Source organism: Gavialis gangeticus, unplaced genomic scaffold, assembly GCF_001723915.1.
Source record: "Gavialis gangeticus isolate Ggan-Ray unplaced genomic scaffold, GavGan_comp1, whole genome shotgun sequence".
In the NCBI taxonomy this organism is placed as follows: Eukaryota; Metazoa; Chordata; order Crocodylia; family Gavialidae; genus Gavialis; species Gavialis gangeticus.
In genome coordinates this window covers 42,045,445-42,067,112 of record NW_017729004.1, presented here as the reverse complement: position 1 = coordinate 42,067,112, position 21,668 = coordinate 42,045,445, and the positions used below count along the sequence as shown (strand labels likewise).

Here is a 21,668-nt window from a genome sequence, read left to right as displayed (position 1 = left end):
AGCTGGGTAGCAGCCTCAGCCTACGCCTGCCCTAGGTACAGATCTGGGGGGCACGGGTCCTCCTGTCTCCTGGGAGTGCATGCAGCAACAGGGAGCTGTCCCGCCTGAGGTCGCAGAAGGGGGGGAGTGGGGATAGGGGGCTGCAGATCTGGGTCCGTAGCCCTGGCAGCTAGAAGCTCCCTCTGGCAGGGCTGGGGGAGCAGGGTCTGTGGAGGGGCCTTTAGTTTTAATCATAGATTTTGGGTTTTTTAGCAGAAAATATGTGATTTTTTAGCAGAGAATTTGGTATTTTTTATCAGGGAAAACCAGGATCCCTGGTGATGGGACAGTTGAAGTAGCTGATGGCATTTTAAATGCACTTTATTATTTTGCTATGTAGAACTCACCATGCTTATATCTAGGCCTGTGGAAAATGCAATACTTTTATCATCTTTATAAGGTTAGGGGGGAAAGCACATGGGTGAATATGCATGCATATGCTTGCATATGTGCACGTGTGTACATGTATACTTGTGAATTTGGCCTCCAATGGTTCTACTTGCAATTGTTCATACAAACCCACTACATTTTATAAATGCCAGAGGTTCAATAGAGGTCCAAGACACGGGCGTCATATATTAAAATTTAAGAGGCACAAGCAGAGTCCTGTTGGGGCAACTTGTGCAGTGCTAGGGTCTGTGCTACGTTCTGTTGTAGTCTCTCATAGTACTCACAATTACATGAGTGTCAAGTTTCTTTGCAGCCTGTTGGAACTGCAAGTCTTTAGAAACATCTGAGATTACTTTTTGGGAAAACATGCAATTATCCAGCTGGAGAGGCTATCAGCAGAACTCATCTGTTTTACTAATCACACTAGCAACCCAGAGGTTGAATACCTCCTGTTGTAACCTATATTTTACCACCCTGGTCTACTAATGATGAACATCTTTAAGAGAATCTGATTTTCTCTTGTGAAGAGTCAGGCTCCTTGTGTTAGCAGCTTGATTATAACTATGTTATCTACTGTGTTTGTTTCACAGAGTAGTTTGTTAAGGCCTGACACACAACCATAATTCTTTTTTCCCTTTGGACTTCAAGCTGAGCTCAAGAAGACTGAAAGGGAGAGGGAGAAAATGGTTTCAAATACTGGATCCATTAACACGTAAAACATAAACCAGGGTTGCTCAACCTCCAGCTTGTGAACTAAATGTAGCCCATGGAGCCTTGGCATCCAGCCCATGGGGCTGCCCCAGGGTCAGAAGATTTGGCATTGGGGGAGCAGTGACCATTAATATAGCTACCCTCCCTGCCACACCGAATTCCCAAACCCCAGGCCCCACATGGCCCACTGTGCCCCATCACCTCCAGGGGGTCAGGCCACATTCCCTTCTTTCCCCTGCAGGGCCAAGCCATGCCCCCCAGCCCTCTACAGGGCCAGGCCAAGCCAGGGCCCTTCTCCTCCCACATGGGGCTGGGTTGAGCCTGAGCCACACCCTGCTTCTCCATAGGACCAAGCCATTGTCCCCCTTCCTCTGAGGAGCTGGTTTGGGGCCAGGCTGCCTGCCATCCCCCTCCCTGTAGTCAAATGGTCCCCACTATGCCCACCCTGAGTGCCAGATGGGGACTACTGTCCACATTTGACCTGTGGGCAGACAGGGCACTGTCTGCATGGCCTGCAAGAGGAAAGACAAAAGTTTGGGCACCATCGATATACACCATTGCTTTTGGATCTACATTTTGCTATAGTATATGACTAGAATCGTTCTTTCTTCATGGCCACTGCCCTGTACCTAATATAAGGGTGGACAAAATAAGGCCCGTGGGCCAGATCTGGTGTACCAAGGGATCTTGTCCAGCCTACAGTGGATCCCCGAGCCCTGCCCAGCCCAGCCCAGGAACATGGGGTAGCTTGGGCTGTGGCGCATGCAGCCAGTCCCGTTGTCTTGGGCATGCAGCAGGGCTGGGATGGTGCAGCTGCTGGACTCGCTTTCCGGCAGTCCCAGTGGCAGCTCCTTTTGGCTGCTGGAGCTTCTGGACCTGGCTCTGCTGCCTGTACACCCCAGCGCATCTGCCCTGCACCCACTGGTGGGGGCTGGGCTCACATGGGCAGGCAGATGGGATGGGGTTGCAGGCTAGCAGGGAGCAGGACAGGCAGGTAGGGCTAGGGCTGGTATTGAAGGGCAGTGACAGCACAGGGCTGGGGCCCAGGGCACAGCTGTGATCCACTGCCCGCATGTCAGTGGGACAGGCACTAGTTGGGACATAAAGGCTCTGCTTTGGGCCCTGGCCCCATGCTGTCACCGGCCCAAGATTCTGGTCCCAGCCGTGCCTGCCTGTCCCACTCATGGCCTCATCCTGTCTGCGCAGCTGCATACCCTGGCCACACGGGTCCCAGCTAGTCTCCATGGAGACCCTGGGATGGTGATAATGTAGGGACAGGAGCCGGGGCTGAGCCATGCCACAATACATTCCCTGCACACCTGTGCCCATGGTGCCTGTTGCAGGCGCAGGGAACATACTGCGGCTCTGCCCCCTGGCCCCAGTCCTGCAGTCACAACCCCACGATCATGGCCGTGCCTGCCCACCCCATTCCCAGAAGCCACTCCCTGCCTGCTGGCGGCCCCATTCCAGCTGCCTGGGCCAGAGTGGAGGAGAGCCACTTAGGGAGTTTTGGTGAGCTCTTGTGGGGGGGGAGGGGGCTCAGAGGAAGTGGGGTGGGGGGTTCTGACCAGGCCTGTGGCAGCTCACCAAAACTTCCTAAGTGGCCCTCGGGCCCAAATAATTGCACACCCCTAACCTAATAGCTAACCTCTGTGGACCCTGGTACAGTCACTTGTATCATCCCCAGATTGCCTGCCTTGAACAACCCAGGCTCTGTGGTGGGCGGCAGGGGGCATGCCCAGTGCCTGGGCTGCTGGTGGCAAGGAGACTGCAAGAGGCTGCACTGGAGTCTGCAAAACCTAGCCACAGGTGTTAATCCACTCTTCCCCCTCCCCTGCCCTGACACCTGGTTGCTGCTGGGGCACCACATGGCTTCCTCCCCCCTACCCCTTCCCTTCTGGACTGCCTCCCACCCCATGCTAAATGATGACTAGTAAGCTATAACTGGTTATCACTGGCCTTATCAGTTAGACATTTAACTGTTCACAACCCTAATGGGGAGCAGACACAAAGGTTAGAGAGGGAGATGGAGACAAAGGGAACAAAAAGGCAAGGAGAGTGAACAGAAACTAGGGAGTGCAGACAGTGAATGATGATAAGGAGTAGTAGGACAGAGGTGTGCTGTAGCTTGAAAGCAAAGCGGAGGAACAAAGATTATGTAGAAAAACTCATGGAGCATGTACAGGTGACACCAGTAGAGCGATAGCGAAGAGATGATAATTTTTGCTGTGGGTGATAATCTGGAAAACCGGTGAAGGTGACTATAGCCATTGAAGAGGACGGGAAGTATGGCTTGAAACTAGATTTTGACAGAAGAGAGAGAGAGAGAGATGAAAGAGCTGTTTCCAGAAGCGTTGCAAAGGAACAAATTATAAGATTTATCAAGATCCTGTATGTAAGGTGAGGAGGAAAAGGAGGAATCAAAGAGAACTCAAGTGCTGGGGAATAACATATAACACAACACAACACTTGTCCTCCCAATGTTGATGGAGCAGAGCAAGAGTTTAAGAGGAAAAATGAAGAGTAGTTTTATGGTTCCTCAGCCTGATGAAGGGTGTTTGTACCCGAAAGCTTGCAGAGAAAAATTTTTCCAACTATTTTAGTTGATCTAATAAAAGATATTGGATTTACCCAAAGATTCTTGTCTGAGTAGTTTTAACTGCTTTTAGCTTAAGGAAGTGAAAGACCCAATGACAGGGACCAAATAAGAAATGAGCCTGAAGAAGGGCTGGAGAGCTAGACTGAGGTGTTGTTAATATAGAAGTGATGAGGTTCCACAGAAGTGGCCAGTGTTGGCTAGATGGCAGGTGTAGTTGAGGGGGAAATGAGAGTACCCAAGCAGATCTTTGAAGAACTTAACTAAAGGAAGGCAGAGGGAAGATCTACCAATGACATGGCTGAAAACAGTCAGTAAAGAACAATATTGTGGAAACTCAAGGAAGAAAGGGTTCTTGAAGTTGGTGGCTTATGGCTGCAGATGAATTGGCTTGAGGAAAGATCACCACATTAGCAATGGAAAGACAATTCCTTGCTGATTTTTGTGAGGACAGGTTTGTCGTCTGAGAGGGTGGGAAGTGAGAGAAGGGAACTGAATAGAGTGCTGGAGGGCAACACACCAGTGGCAGAGTTGGTTTAGAGTGCATTTAGCTATAAATATCGTGTAATGAAATAATGATTTTTTTAAGTGTTCTGCATTTGTTTAATATATACTCAAAACTGAGTGTTTATGCACTGGATAAAAAATACACTCATACTTTGGGCAAGTCAGCTCATTCTGTTCTTGTTCAGATTGAGCAGTTAGTTGATAAAAAAAGTCTAGATTTTGGTCTCCAATTATTTACCATAATGGTCTGCATCCAAGTTAAATGCTGCTGCTGTATAGATTTCAACTGTCAGTACTAAGGAAGCCACTCAGAATGGGATTATAAAACTGTCATTATAAAATTTGCCCTCATATTTAAAAACACAGTGAAAGACGATAAGCAGAACAACATGCAATCTGTGTTTTGGAGATAAAATATCTACTGTATTCATTGCATTTCTTAAAATCTTCTTTACACCCTAAATTACTGTAAAAGGTTTAGTCAGCATAAATGTTACATGCTTTAAGAAAGGCTCAGGCATATAAACCCAAAACTTCACCCATCCTAAACCTGCTAGAACTGGAGAACAAATCTTTTAGCTTAATGTTTTATACAACGTATTCATGTGTTTATATAACATATACATATTCATAATCCACCACTCATTCCACTGATGAGAAATTAACCTACTTAAAGCAATAGACCATTCTGTAAATCCCACTAAGACACAATAGTCTGTGCTTTGCAGCAGCTAAACCATCAAATGCAAATCTCACAACTGTGCTAAGATCAGTCAGTTATGTCTGTGCATAATGATGTTTCAACATAAGATGCTGATGGCCTGTTAAACCAAATAGCCATGTTGATATCAATTCTATTCAAAAGGTGGAGAAATATTTTAAGCCTTTCCTGGGCTACATGGCTAGTGGAAACATTTTTTGGCAAAATCTGGCATTATTGCTAAAACATCAAAACCAGTTGTATGAATTCAGTTAGGAAATATTCAATTTCCTTGTTTCAGTGACTAAAACCTCCTAGCTTTATTTACTAAACAGGCTTCTATGATAAAACTGTTTTACTCTGAGCCAAATCAGTTTTTAATATTACATACAGCACATCAAGTGGTCTTTTCCTGCCCAAGTGCAGGGGGGGCTGGACTTGATGATCTGTAAAGTCCCTTTCAGCCCCTAACAGCTATGAAAGTATGAAAACAATATTTTTACATTGAACACTGACTGTTTGTTGAGTATAGCATAAACATCTAAGAACGCAAGTAGTGGCATACTGCTTCAGGGCCACCACTGGTCTATTTAGTCCAGTAATCTACCCGAGAGTGGCAGGAGTACATGCTTTAGAGAGAGGGTATATGTAAAGGGCACATCTAGGATAATTCATCCCCTTGCAGCTGGTATCCACCATTGTTGGTTTGGAGGTGCCAGAGGATACACCCTTGGCTGTTCTGTTTAATAACCAGGGATCCTGGTTTTCCCTGATAAAAAATAGTAAATTCTCTGATAAAAGACCCAGGGAAGGGGCTGTGGGGAAGGGGCTGGGGGCCAGATCGAGAGGTGGGTATCTCTGTGCCCGCTCTCAGGGCCAGGGCTGGGGGGGGCGAGGGCAGTGGTGCCCCTCTGCAGGCCACACGCAGCAGTCAAATGGGAGGGTTCACACATGGTGGCCGCCAATGCACTGTGCCACCACTGCCGCACCCTTCGCTGCCTTCCTACGGCCGGCTGCATGGCTCCGCAGGCAAACGATGCAGTGGCAGCGGTGGCTGCGCATCTCCTGGCCAGCCGGCCAGTCAGCAGTGGGGGGGCTCACATGCAGCAGTCACTCCACTTTTTTCTCCAACACCTCCTCAGCCAGCTTTCCTCCCAACCCTGCCCCACAGCCCCCAAGCCCCACTTACATTAGACTCCAGGTGAGTGAGCCTGAGTCCAGCCTTGGCTGGCTGAGGCACTCAGGACTTGCCCTTCCCCCTCTCAACAGGTGGGGGTTTCCTGCCCCTTTTGCAGGCTGCCTGCCTCTACTGCCACTGGTCTGTTGCCCTCCAGCGCTCTATTCAATTCCCTTCTCTCACTTCCCTCCCTCTCAGACAACAAACCTGTCCTCACAAAAATCAACAAGGAGTTGTCTTTCCAATGCAAATGTAGTGATTTTCCTCCAAGCCAATTCATCTGCAGCCATAAGCCACCCACTTCAAGAACTCAGCCAGCCTGCAGAGCTCTTTGCAAAGGGGGGAAATCCATGGGTCTCTCTAAATGGGTATAGTTAATAACTATTAATAGATCCATCATCCATTAATTTCTCTTGTCCAGGGGTCAGCAACATTTTTGGGTAGAGTGCCAAAAACACTCACAACTTTGGCTTGTAAGATGTTGGTATGCCAGGGATGGATGGCACGGGAGCTGGGAGGAGCCCAATTTTGTGGCAGCACAGCCCTAGTCCCATCCCTCAGGCACACATGCCAAGGAAAACACCTTTGTGTGCCACGCTCTGGCACATGTGCTGGTGTTTGTCTATATCTGGTCTAGTCCCTTTTTGAACCTAGCAACACTATCTACCTCTACAATCTCCTGTGGCAATGAGCTCCACAAGTTAACTCCATGCTATGTAAAAAAGTACTTTTCTTGTTATTTTTAATAGTCTTCTGTTACTTTCAGTGGGTGCCCCCTAGTTCTAGTGTTCTAGGACTTGGCGAATGGCAGTTCTTTATTCGCTTTGCCAACATCCGTCATGATTTTATAGACCTCTATCATATCCCCTCAGCTTTCTCCTTTCCAAACTTACAGAGTCCTAGCCTTTTTATTCTCTCCTGATATAGCAGCTGCTCCATACCCGTAATCATCTTGGATGCCCTTCTCTATACCTTTTCTAACTCTATTACTTGCTTTTTGCAGTTTTGGAGACCAGACCTGTGTGCACAGTATTGAAGATGGGAGCACACCATAGATTTGTATAGCGACACCATATTTTCTGTTTTGTTTTCAGTTCCCATCTTAATGATACCCAATATTGTATTAGTGTAAAATGAGCACAGGATTAAAATAGTGAGTAGAAGTGTTGTATGCAAGCACATGATATACTCAGACTACTACAGGATGGTGCAGAACAACATTGATATTAATAGAGGGAATGACACTAACAGAGGAAATAAGAACACGAATAAGACGACCTGTATTCTTTGCTACTGACATAACAGAAGGACTTGGGCAAGCTGCAATTTTGCTGTATATTGAAAAACAATTATCACCTCCCAGGAGTATTATGTTATTTAATGCTTGTAAAGAATTAAGTGGTAAGCAGTAGCATCATTAGCATCATGCTACCATTATATCAAGACAGGGCAATGTTGGACAACCAGCCATGACACCAGGGATCCTTATCAAGTCAGCCAAAGCAGCAAAAAGGAGTTCCTGAAAGTTAAACTGTATTTTATTTAAAAAGTAATGTTTTTACCCAATACATTCAACATTAGTTAATGATTTGAGCTATCAATAGTCTTGTACAGCAGCTGCACTTGCAACTTACTGGGGTAATTGCAATTTGCTGCACAATGTGGCAAGTGATACAGAACTGAGCAGATCAGTCTTACCTCAACATCCTTTTTGAGCTTTTCAAGGAACATCTTTTTGTTGTTTTCATCAATATGAATCTTTTGGCCATCATTAATAAAATCATTGTCTTTGAATGTCGGCAGTTCTTTGGCCTAAAATAAACCCAAAACCAATGAGTAAGAGATATAATATAGAGGTCAATGCACTAAAATTGTTCATTCAATCTGTAGGCACAAGTAAGGGGTGATTCACAAATCCCAAAATGCAAGGTGTCACTACTGACCAAAAGAGGGCACTAGTGAGCTATAACAATGGAAAGCCTTAGCACTTCTAATGCTTCATTCCCTATAGTCAAATACACCAGCATCATTCCCCTTCTCGTAACTATAATTTGCCTTCATGATTCATCAAAGTTGTAAGTAGCTTGCTATTTATAACACCCATTCTCAATAAATTTAACTGACTTAAACAAAAATCATTCAACTCAATTTGTTTCCTCAAACATTCTTATTTACCTTCTAGTCTGTGTGCTTCTTCTAAGTTGCCATTTGTCAAGGATGACAGACAACCAATAAAGCTCCATTTATAATCCTTACTCCACCACCACCAGGTCACAACAGAAATATGCAGTACTACATACAGCCCATTCTAAACTTATGCTGTCTCTTTAACGGTCCTCTGTGTACTGCACGTATCAAAATCATAGAGAAAGGCAGGCCAGATTATATCTTTGCAGTCATTCTGAACAGTATCAAGTGTCTAATACCACAGAGTAAAATATAGATAGATGAGTAATCACAAGCTACATAAAATTACCCATGAATGGTGAATGTCAAAGTAGACTGTTGCCTTTTTAAATACATATTTAAACATTCCAGCTATTAAAATACAAATTCAGATAAGTATTTCTGTTACTCTTCCACAGGAAAGAGGTGCAACTGAAAGAAAGAAAACCATATTGCACAAACAAGATTTTTTTGCTAAGAATATTTAAAATAACTACTGATTTTGGGTGCCCAGTTTGAAATTACGTCAGTGTTGTCAACCGGGGTTACGTATACCCCTAGGGGTACTTAAAAAGGTCATAAGGGGTACACAGAATGAATGCAGTATACTTTCAAATTGTTTACCATACACATGCATAATATGTGGAAGTCATGTTGCATAGATACTGTAGCTATGTGGCCCTGCTGGCTCAGACGGGGACTATGTCGGTCGTGAACTCACCCATGAACTGAGGTTAATTAATGTAAAGTCATAGCTGTGCCCTTCAAGAAATACACACACACACACGCTCCCCTGCAGCCCCTTTTATCTCCCAGCTGTCACTCCACCCTGCAGCCACCCCCACCAATCACTGCCCTTCCTCCATGCTCCATGTGAGTGGCTGCAGTCTCCTCTCCCTGTCCAGCATGTGGGGATCATAGATGAAGGGAAAAAAATTATTTGGGGAGAGCCAAGCATGTCCGTGCATATGTGCACACATGCACTCCACACCTGCCCCAGCAGGTAAGTCTGCGGGGGAAAGGGGGAGGGGAGGGAGAAATGGCATGGGGGGGTAGATTGAGGGCCCCCACAGTGAGGGAGGGAGTGGGGCACAGGCAGGGGCAGGGTCTGGGGTGAATGGGGTCCCAGCTGGGTTGGATGGTGGGACAATCAGAGCCCAGGAGGCTCATCCAGGGTTGCAGGGGGCTCCTACTGCTGTGCACACCCCAGTGGAGACTCAGGTGGCACATGCTCCAACCCTCCAATCTGTGCATGGGGCAGAGGTGGATGCACTTTGAGCCCCACTACAGCTGCTGCTGCAACGCCACGTGTCCTGCTACTGGGTGGGCAAGGGGCATGGCACAGCCCCACTGTAGCAGGCACGTGGTGTTGCGCAGTTCCTGGAGCAGCTACAGCAGTGCACAAAAAAATATAAAGGGGTATATGAGCTGAAACTTTGAGACAGAAGGGATACACTTGTTAAAAAAGGTTGAAAACCTCTGCCTTATGTGGGTGTTGTTTATGAGGACAGATGCACAGTAGCCTCTGTGTGTCTGATGTTAAGCATCCAAACCGCGAAGCACCCAAAAGTAGTATTTGCCTTTTGTACAGTCTTGATCTATGTGAACGAGGCTACAGATAGGGATGATTAGAAAACAACAACATATTGGGCAGGACAGGACAGGCATACCTTTACAGCTTTCATAGGCAACAGCCTGCTTTGTCAGATGCTATGAATGGACTGGTAAAAAGATAGGGTTGTATGAAGAAGGGAATAGGACAAGGGGAGAAGACATTGCTAAGAGGTTATAAAGTGGATTGACTAGATCAAAGAAAAATATGCTAGAACATGCATGTCATAGCACTCTGTGTTAAAATAGGTATTGTGCAGGTTTCATGCTCAATAAATAAGGGGCCACTTCAAAAACATTAATTAATATTAATCTACTGAATACTGCACTTTCCAATGCACCATTTTATTTTGTTTTCCTTCACAAACCCAAATGGAAAAAGTGACACGTGAGATTCATCTCCCCTACCCTGCAAATGTACAAAAACATAGAATCAAAAGGACAATACCACAGTAGACAAGGCAAATATTTAAACTGTCCTCAAGTGTTTTTATATATCCACCCCCTTAATATTGAAAAACTTGTTTTGCCTTTCAAACTTTGGTTGCAAACAAGAGTAGATGGACTGCTTTGATTCCACAATAGCAACAGACTCATTTCCTGGAGTCTGCAGGTTGCTGAAAAACCCTATGATGAATATTCTAGCTGCACTTCCTTAGAAATATGACCTTCTTCCACAATGCCACAAGAAACCCTAAGTTATTAGATGAAGTTGGCCCCAAACGAAACCCTCTTAACTTCCAAAACCCACAAACTTTGGGAAAAAAGCTGACATCTGAACTTGGCATCTCCAAAACATTACTATTTGGGAAATATTACATTCTAGCTTGTCAATAATGCCATAACTTTGCTCTTGGAAAGAGTCTTCTATTTTAGTTAAAAAAAAATAAAATTAAAAGACAGCTGTGACAACATTTCTTCACTGGATTCTGGTAATATAGACAGCCTATAATTGTCTGAAGTGATCTGATGTTTAACCTAGAACACTGAGACAGCATCATGAAGGTATTTAAGAAGCAAACAAGAGGTGTTTATTATAGTCTGACAGCATATATCAGTTATCTTTCTGGCTATCTCAGATAAGTGGTTTGGGATGGAAAAAGAGTAGGAAGGAACAGATAAAATATTTAGTATTAACAGCTGTACAGCTTATTCTCAACCTAGGAAATTATCACATAACTGTAGGCTGACTCCAGAGAGGAGGGACTGGGGATGGAGGGATGCTGCCAAAACAGGGAATGGAACCTAACAAGCGGGATGTTTGCAACTGGAGGGAAGGAGGCTTGAATGGAATTGCCGAATATCTGAGAAAAAGCAGTATGAAATCATAGAATCAGAGAAGTAGGGCTGGAAGGGTCCTCCAAAAGCTATCTAGAGCAAGTAAGTGAACAGGGGCAGTTTACAAGCACTTCAGTGGGAGCAAGAGGAAGGAGCCAGGCACCAGATCCTGCTCTGGGAAGATAAGTGAGCCAGGGCTGCCTGTGTGCTTGTCTTGCTGAGTGTTTATTTGGTGGGCTGTGTGCATTTTGGGCATGTGCTCTAAGTAGCTGGGAGTGCTGCTAGCTGAGTGATTGCCGTCTGTGTCTAACAACAGCCCTAACAAGGGGACAGAGACAGTCGAGGTTCAGCAGTGTATAAAAGGAAACTCCCAGATATCACGGAGTGAATGAACAGGGGCAGCAAACAGGACAGTTTGCAAGCAGTTCTCAAGTCAGTTTGCCACCCTCTTCTTTCAAGGGGAGCCTTTAATATAAGCTTTCTTTAATTAAGAGTAGCTAACCTACATATAGTTCGCATAAATAGCTAAAACACCGCACTTAGACTAATACTTAAGCCTCTTGCTTAACTAGTCGCAAGTGAGGAGGAGTTTGCTAGGGAGATTGCTATGAACTCTGTCATTGCCTTCCTTCACTGTAAACCTGATGATAAGAAGTAAGGAAAAGAGAACCTTTTGGGATCAAGGAGCCATGAACAGGCCAGCTTAGAGGGAAGTTTGCTAGGGAAGGTCTGCCTGGAAAGAGGGGCAGGAAGAGGTAGCAGATTAAGAGACTCAGAGAAATGGCTGGAGGATATCGCAATGCCACTGCCACTTCTTCCCTTGTTTTTGCTATGAGTTGTCTGTCCAGGAAGGACTGCTTACTGTTGAGCCTTCCACCCAGGTCCTGGTTTAGCACATGGAGACTGGCCTGCTGATTCCTTCCAATGACAGCCAGGTGGGGAAGTGCCTACAATGTGAGCAGTGCCTCCTGGTGGTGCATCTCAGAGAGCAGGCAAGGGAGCTATAGGAGGAGGTGCCAGGCTCCAAAGCATCCTCCACCATGAAGACTTCATCAGTTCAGTGCTGGACGAGATGTCTAGGACTGTGGAGGAAGAACTGCCAGAGGCAGTGCTAGAGAAGTACATGGAAGAGGAAGGTGGAAGCTGGAAGCTTATAACTTCTGGCAGCAAGTGGAAGTCTTTATTTCCACCTACAGCAGTTTGTTTGGAGAACAGATATGGAGCCATAGCAACAGAGGAGGAGCACGTTCTATTGATGGAGGCAGCCAGACCAGGCGTACCCAAACTGGGGAGGATTGAGACCACTGCCACCAAGACGAAGTGATGGGTGGTGGTTGGAGACTCCTTTCTGCAGGGGACGAGGCCATCCATCTGCCAGCCTGACCTGTTGTCTCAGGTGGTCTACTGCTTGCCTGCAGCTCAGATCCAAGATGTCATAGAAGAATTACCAAGATACATCCAGCCTACTGACGACTACCCTACACTGCTCATCCTTGTAGACATTAACGCTACTGTCAGGGGTGACCCTAAGTAGATCAGAAATGACTACAGGGCTCTGGGTGCACAAGTGAAGGGACAGGTGCTCAGGTGGCATTTTTAATCCTTTTAGTCAAAAGGGGAGGGCCTGGGCATCCTGCAAATCAATGCATGGTTGCACAGATGGTGTCACCAGCAGACCTTTGGCTTTTTCAATCATGAAATGTTATTCCAAGAAGGAGTGCTAGGAAGAGACTGGATCCGTCTGATGATGAAGGGAAAAGCAGCTTTGTACACAGGCTTACTAACATAGAGAGGAAGGCTTTAAAACTAGGTTAGCCAGGGGATGGAGACCAAAGCCCTGAGGCAAGTGGGGAAGTGGGTAATCTGGAGGAAGCGCAAGCAGGAGAGGGCAACAGGGTAGGCCTTATTTTTCCTGAGAAATTAGGGCAATCGGCTAGTTATCTCAGGTGTGTGTACATGAATGCATGGAGCCTGGGAAACAAGCAGGAAGAACTGGAAGTTCTTGCACAGTCCTGGAACAACAGAGACTTAGTACTCCAGTCACGTGAGCTATCCCATTGTCATGGATAGGTATAAACTGTTCAGGAAGACAGGCGGGGGAGAAGAGGAAGAAGAGTTACGCTTCATATGAAAGAGATGCATGACTGTTCAGAGTTCCACCATGAAACTGGAGAAAGGCCTGTTGAAAGTCTCTGGGTTAAGGTCACAGGGAACAGCAACAAGGATAATGTGGTGGGTGTCTGCTACAGAGCACTAGACCAAGAGGATGTGGTAGATAAGGCTTTCTTCAAACTGCTAGTAAAAGTCACTCAATCACAGGCCCTGGTTCTCATGGGAGACTTCAATCACCCTAACATCTGCTAAGAGGGCAATCCAGCAAGTTTTTGGAGTGTTGGGGACAACCTCTTTGTGCAAGTCCTGAAGCAGCCAACTAAGGACTGTGCTCTTCTTAACCTGCTGCTCACAAATAGGGAAGAATTGGTGGGGAACATAGTAGTGGATGGCAACTTGGGCAGTAGCAACTATGAGATGACTGAAATCAGGATCCTGAGGAAAGGAAGGAAAGAGAGCAGCAGAGTAAGGACCTGGACTTCAGAAAAGCAGACTTCAGCTCACTCAGAGAACTCATGGGCAGGATCCCCTGGGAACCCAGTCTGAGGGGGAAAGGCGTCCAGGACAGCTGGATGTATTTTATAGTAACCTTACTGTTCATGCAGAAACAAACCATCCTGATGTGCAGAAAGACTAGCAAATATGGTAGAAGACCATCTTGGCTAAGCAGGGACCTCTTCAATGAGCTAAACACAAAAAGGAAGCTTACAAGAAGTGGAAACTTGGACAAACAACTACAGAGGCATATAAGAGTACTCAGTTTTATCTCAGTTTTCACAGGCAAGGTCAGCTCCCAGGCTACTGCACCTGGTAGCACAGTTTGGGGAGGAGATGAACAGCCACCAGTGGCAAAAGAACAGGTTACGGACTATTCAGAAAAGCTGGACGTGTACAAGTGCATGCGGCCAGAAACACTGCACTCAAGGGTACTAAGGGAGTTGGCTGATGTGGTTGCAGAATTGCTGGCCATTATCTTAGAAAACTTGTGGCAATTAGGAGAGGTCCTGGATGACTGGCAAAGGGCAAATATAGTGCCTATCTTTAAAGAAGAGAAGAAGGAGGACACAGACCAACCCGTCAGCCCCATCTCAGTCCCTGGAAAAGTGATGAAGGAGGTCCTCAAGGAATTCATTTTTAAGTACTTGGAGAAAAAAGGTGGTCATTAGGAACAGTCAGTACGCATTCACCAAGGGCAAGTCATGTTTGACCAACCTGATCACCTTCTATGATGAGATGACTGGCTCTGTGGTTGTGGGGAGAGCAGTGGACAGGATATATCTTGACTTTAGCAAGGCTTTTGTATGGTCTTCCACAACATTCTCACAAGCAAGTTAAGGAAGTAAGGACTGGATGAATGGACTGTAAGGTGGATAAAAAACTGACTGGATCATTGGGCTCAATCATCAATTGCTTGATGTCTAGCTGGCAGCCAGTATCAAGTAGAGTGCCCAAGGGGTCAGTCCTGGGACTGGTTTTATTCAGTATCTTCAGCAATGACCTGGAAGATGGGATGGAGTGAAGTCTTTAAACATTTGCAGATGACACCAAGGTGGGGGAAGCAGTAAATAGGTTGTGGAATCTCCATCCTTGAAAGTTTTTAAGACCCGGCTAGACAAAGTCTTGGCTGGGATGATCTAGTTGGGGATGGTCCTACTTTGAGCGGGGTTTGGATTAGATGACCTCTTTAGGTCTCTTCCGACCCCAATTTTCTATGATTCTATCTTGTTCAACCCCTACCTGAGGTAGGATCATCCCTATCCAAACCATCCTATAGAAACCATCCATAATCTAACTTCTTATTAAAACTATCATTAACCTTGACACAACACACGATATAACACCTAACTTCCTGCAGATAAAACAGGGGAACCATCACAGCTAGCATTCTGCTTCTATTGAAGGTTGTTAATACACTCGCAAGAGATCCCGGTGAAGGTCCATGCTCCCGCTACAGAGGAAGGCAAAAACCCCACACAGGTCATACCAATCTGACCATGGGGTAAAATTCTTCCCAGCCCCAAATATGGTGATTCGTCTGGCAATGAGCAGATGGAGAAGACGCTTTAACCAGTGATACAGGTAGCAGCAGGAAGGTAAAAATCCCCTCCTGGCCCCATGTGGCAAACAACAAAGCCCAGAAGCATGGGGAGTAGCCATAACAGAACACAGTCATAGTTATGCCTAGATCATCCCTGACCAATACCTGTCCAACTGCTTTTGAACACCTCTAATGACTGAGATTGAACAACCTTCCTAGACAATTGAGTTCACTGCCTCACTATTTTAACAGTGAAGAAGTTTTTCCTGATATCCAATCTAAACCTACTTTGCAACAACCTCAAGAATCTGCACCTGCATCTTGCTCTCTGCAGCATGAGAGAAAAGGTGTTCTCCCTTTTCTTTACGGCAGCCTTTCAAGTAGTTGAAGACTACCACCATGTCTCCTCTTAAGCAAGTTTTCTGCAAGCTGAATGCATCTAGCTCAGGGGTGGGCAAAATGCAGCCCGCGGGCTGGTTGCAGCCCACCAGGCCATTCTATCCAGTCCATGGGGCCCCTAAAAAATTTAGAAAATTAATATTTATTTGCCCCTGGCTGCCTGTCATGCAGCCCTCGATAGCTTGCCAAAACTCATGAGCAGTCCTCCACCTGAAATAATTGCCCACCCCCGGTCTAGCTCCTTCAGTCTCTCCTCATACGACTTTCCAAGTCCTTTGTCATCTTCGTCGCCTGCCTCTGGACCCTCTCCAACTTCTCCACATTCTTTTTAAACTGTGATGCCTAAAACTGCACACCATACTCTAGAAGAGGCCTAATCAGTGCCAAGTAGAGACACTGCACTATCTCCTCCCACATCTGGCACCTACTGTTCCTTAATAAATGGATGCAACTAAGCTGTCTATCTTAGCACAGAAACACCTGACTTGCTTTGAACTAGCTGTTTAATAAATGGGTCAAGGTTTAAATGGTTAAAATACTGAGATAAAGGTTCAGTTCTACACTCTGCCACAAAATCCATGCAACAATGAACAAAGTCAGCTGGGTCTTATCTTGGTGAACAAAAAGGGGGTATTTAGCTTGAGATAGTTTACCTTGATTGACATACTGGCTGACCTTGTAGTAGCCTAGGCTGCCTACCAAAGTTCACTCCCACAACAACACTACTGCTAATTCACCTTTAAACATATTCAAGCTCACAAAAATCAAAATGTTCCTCTTTTGGTCCCTTAGTACAGAGGCTCTTTGAGGATAGGGACAGACAACCAAAGATTTCATAGGCACATTAACAGATGGGAGTCCAAATCCCAATGACTTCCTGTGGGAATTAGGGTAGTTGGTTACCCCATCTCACAGCAGATCACCTGGGCTTGACTTCACTTGTTCTTAATTTGCTTACATCCTAAATTCACCACTTTCTCTCTACCTCAGTTCTCATCTCTGAACTGGGGAATAATAGCATTGTTTTGAGGACACACCTATCAATGTTTGATGAATGTAGATGCCTATAATGAAGACTGTCACAGGGTAACCAAAAAAAAGAGAGATACCATGCTCTATGGGCAGTCTGCCCAACTCTAGCCTGCTCCATCTTGATGTTAGATGTTATACAGAGTGCAGGAAGCTGCCTTGGTCTTATAATGACCACACAGATTGTGGTCCTGACCTTATGGGCCAACTGCATGGCTCCATACCTTCCCTACATTATGCCCCATGCCTCCTTACAAATGCTTTACTACCTGCTGATGCAGCCCCTCTCTGGGCCTCAGAGCTCTTGGGGTCTCTCTGCACAGCCCCTTCCTGGGCTGCCAGATCCCTCAGTCTCTCCTCTAGCCCCGCTCTGGGCCCTCAGACCGCTTGGTCTCATACAACCACTCCTTAGGCTACCAGGCCCTTCAGTCTCCCTCTGGGCACCTCTCTGGACTGCCAGCCCCTTTTTGATCCTTTGTCCTGGACCCTTTTCGTTCTCCACTTTCCCAGACACTCTCTAGATCCTCAGACCCCTCTGATCCTGAACTCTATTCCCAGCCCAGCCCTGGGCCTCACTATAGGCTTCAGGCCCTTCGACCTGTCTGGTCCTGCACCCTAATTCCCCAGCCCCTCGCTGGGCTGTTGGACCCACATGGTCCCAGTCTTCCCTGCCAATGCTTTTCTGTTGGGGTGTGCTACCCTAGCCTTTCCCCTTCTCAGGGTAACTCACAGAACAGTGGGAGCTGAGGCTTTCTGGCCCCTCATCCTAGCCTTTCCCTGGGGTGACATTTCACAGAGGCTACTGCACTACAGGCAGACCCACCACGCTAACCAGGCCCAGTAGGGTACAGCTTCAGGTCTTACCCAGGACTGGTCTTCAGGCCTACCTGACCTTACTCATCTCTCTTCGGTCTCTGCCCTAGATGCCCCACACCCCTCCTGAGCTGCTAATCACCTGACCCCCTGGGCTTGGCTCCATCTCCCATCTGAGTCCTCCATCTCTGGCTTCCAGCTCACCCTTAGACCATTTTCCTTGATCCTGCCTCCTCAGATGGCCTAACATCAGCCATCATCCTGGGCTGCATGCCCCTTGATTCCTTCCTCTTGGCTGTGACCACACAAGGACTTTCAGCCTCTGTTGGGCCCTGGCCCCACCACACACCAGTTATGAACTCCAGGCTCTCCCAGCTCTGATGTAGTCTATTTCACCCTTCCAGCCCCTCCTGGGCCCTGCCCCACACAGGCCAGTTGAGACTTCTAGCTCCAGCTGTCAGTCCTCTCATCTCTGTGGGTCTGCCCTCTTGGGCCCTTCCATAGATCGCTTCCTCTCTCTGGACTTGCCCCAAGACCTCCTCCACAGGTCTTCCCTAATGCAGCCCCTTCTTTTGCTGGGCTCATTTGGACCCCTCAACAGGCTCCTACACACTGCCCTACTCACTGGGTTCACCCAGACCCTTCATTAGGTCTCCCAAACACACAGCCACTCTTTCAGACCTCACCAGGACCCTCAATAGGCCCCTGTGGAGTTAAACCTTCTCTCTGGGCTCTCCAGCCCCTCAACAGGCCCCAGGCATTCAGTCCCCTTCTCAAGGCTCTAGACCCCTCACTGGGTCCCCAGGAACTTCCTCCATCCCTTTAATTCTTACCCAAAGCTCCATGAGTCATTCTCCTTGCTGGCATTTAGGAGTGGCAGCCTTCCTGCTGGGTGATGCTCCTACAGATGTTACTGCCAGCCCTGCTCTCAGGGTCTGGACTTATACCTTGTCTAAACCCAGCCATCTTCCAATCAGGTGACTCCCTTGATCAGGCCTTGCCTCCCCTAACCAGCCCTCTTGGTCAGCTGACTCCACAGTCAGCCCCGACCCCCACCTGCCAGTGGCTCAGGAGGCTGCCTGACCTCTTAAAGTGGCAGACACTTCAAGTGCCCTGCCATAAAGTAACCAGATTCATGGAGTTAGAAACCAAGTAAGATTAAGCACAGCATTTACAGGATTAAATGACTACAAGGGAAGTAAGAGGAGGAACTAGTAAGAAGAGAAGCTGGGCACTGTGTAGAAAAAAATGGGCTGATAAGCTACGTGCCAGTTGTTACATTGGCCATGTATGTTTTATCCCTTACCTGTAGTCTTCCTTCATTTTTTTTATATATATAAAAATCTTTCTAGACTGTCAAATGTATCTAGAGTTAAGTGGTATCTTCCTATATATTTATGTAATAACCAGCATATACAGATTCTACTTCAATCCAAACTGTTAACAACAAGAAACTACCATCATTAACCTCTTTGGCATTAGTCTCTGAAAGAGAGAGAGAGAGAGCCTACAAATTTGGGGATTTAAACCAGAGACATTACTGGAAGGGAGTTAATAGAGAGAAATAGCTAATGATCTGGATTTTCAACTTATGCATATATGTAACTGAAGTGAGTACCATGTAGATTCTTGACTGTCTGGACCATAACTGGGAAAGAAGCATGCACTTACATGTAGCAATTTAAACATTTTTCAGATGGGAAATTAGAGAGACTTTGCTTTAGTGAAATAATTGATACAATTAATTTTTAATGAAGTCTCAAATATTTCCAGTGAAGCAAAACCCTTGTTAGAGAAAGAATCACCAATACTGTAATTCATTATAATGAACATATTACTATCATTAAAAAGCTAAATATTTGAAAAGCTGTACAAAGAAATGAACACATAACTACACCTACTAAATTAATAATAGAAGTTCATTCTGAGCCTTTGATATACTTTTTAATACCCTCTTGAAAAATGCAAGAGAAGCACAGTGAATTTTATAAATACAAGTATGCATTTATAAGAGTATATTTATGGCCTTTGCAACAAATAAATGAATTTCTAAAGCATGCATTACAGTTGGACAAATCCAAGGCTCTCTAATTATTTATGTTAACACAGGAGTATAGTAGAAGATCATTGCAAAAATGATAAAACAATAGAAAAAACATTTCCCTGAAAACAAGTTTAAATACAAAAAGATTAATAAGTAGATATATATTTAGTAATTTTAAGTGGTTAGACTAGAGAACAGTGCTTAGACCAAAGAACAGTATTTTTTTTTTTTTTTTTTTAAAGCTTGGTCCAAAACCCACTACTATCATTCAGAGACATTTCACCAGCATCACTGGGACCTACATTTGTTGATCCCAGCCCCAGGACTGCAAAAGGGTCCCATCTGGATCAGGCCTCTTTTTTTGGAGACAGAAAAGTTTTTGGGGGGGGGCAGGGGGCAAGAAAGAGATACAGGCAACATATAAAGTGTTGTTTTGGTTTCATGATAAACACGGTTAATATTTCTGATCCCTTTTTACTTATGTCTCACAGAAAATAAAGTTGTTGAAGGTATAACACAAAAACGGAGTCTGGGTACTAGATGCAACTTACCAAGATTGTCAATAAAGATTAGAGCATATTGAATTACGTAAAGATTTCACTTTAAGTGAAAAAGTGCTGTACAATTATTAAAACAAAGTTTATTCAATACCACTTTTATTACTTAGGCCACTGGCAGATGTTACAATTTAAATAAATAGTAATCCTGCCATATGTTCAAGGAATTAATGGCACTACAAAACAGGAAAATAACCATGAAACTATTTTACAAAAGTTGTATAATGTTTTTGTGGCTGGTTTCCATTGCATCTGAAATGAACAGTGTAACCAAAGCTGGCTCCCTCAAGCTTAAATGTGGCAGGGTAACCAAAGCTGGCTTAAGTCTCTGGCCTGTGACTGACAATTAGCCGATTGTCTGTCCTAGCTCCAGGACTGTAATCAGAGTTTGTCAGTCCCTGCCCTGAGACTGCACGGGAGTCTAGAACCAGCTCTGGTGTATTTCCAAGGATGGGACCAACAATCAACTGACTGGCAGTCCAAGACTTGGGACCAACCACATGGAAGTCTCAAATGGCCCCTATGCAGTCCTGGGGCTGGGAGCAAGTCAGCTGACTCCTGGTCACAGCCACAGGACCACACACCCAGGCTGCAAGCACCTATACTGCTGACAGATGTGAACCCCCTGCCCCCAAACCAAAATGCACTTTACCGGAAGCAGCAGCGCATTAGTTTAACCCAGCTCTGCAGTGTCTGTATAGATTGGGTGCTTTTATCTAACAGGTGATTTAATCAGCTATTAGGTAAAAGCACCAAAAAAGCCCTGCTAAAACACCTGATCTATTTCAGCTTGTCAGTGCAGGGGGTGCCTCAAGTCCCAGGTTCCCCTGCACTATAAGCAGTAATAGTACCACTGGCATCTGATCCCTGATCCCAAAAATTACACCACTTGCAATGCAAGTGTGGCATGGGAAGAGGTGCAATTGTTGGGAATCAGAGATCAGATCCCATTGAACCATTAAATTAAGGTATAGCACAGGCTTTAGATGATGTCAGTAATCTGAGGTTACAATATATTCCGTTTCAATTTTAACACACGCTGCTAAGGCTTTATATAGTATCTAGAGCATGCTTAAGAGAAATGATTTGACTGACCACATAACATATATGATTGCAGTGAAGAATGAAACTAGCAAATACGCATAAAGTCCAATCTACAATGCTGAAGATATTTCAATTAAGCCTATTCATTCAGGTAGTAAGTATTTTTATGTAATAGGAAACACTTTCAAAATACCAGGTCAATACCAGCATGGGTTCATCAGCGGCAGGTCCTGTCAGACCAACCTGGTGGCCTTTTATGACCAGGTCACTAAATCATTGGATGCAGGGGTGGCAGTGGATATAGTTTTCCTAGACTTCAGGAAGGCTTTTGATACTGTCTCTCACCCCATTCTCATTAGGAAGCTGGGGGACTGTGGCGTAGACACCCATACAGTCCAATGGGTCGCCAACTGGTTAGAGAGTCGCACCCAGAGGGTGGTAGTGGATGGGTCCTTCT

General features: G+C 45.6%; 1 protein-coding gene across 1 annotated transcript in view; it reads right to left on the bottom strand.

The window, feature by feature from the left end:
• Positions 1-21,668, bottom strand: part of PIP4K2A (phosphatidylinositol-5-phosphate 4-kinase type 2 alpha) — a 129,015-nt gene that overhangs the window by 6,936 nt on the left and 100,411 nt on the right. The window contains exon 7 of the mRNA XM_019508303.1: positions 7,819-7,932. Coding sequence (XP_019363848.1) covers positions 7,819-7,932 — 114 coding nt within the window. The remainder of the gene's footprint in view (positions 1-7,818; positions 7,933-21,668) is intronic.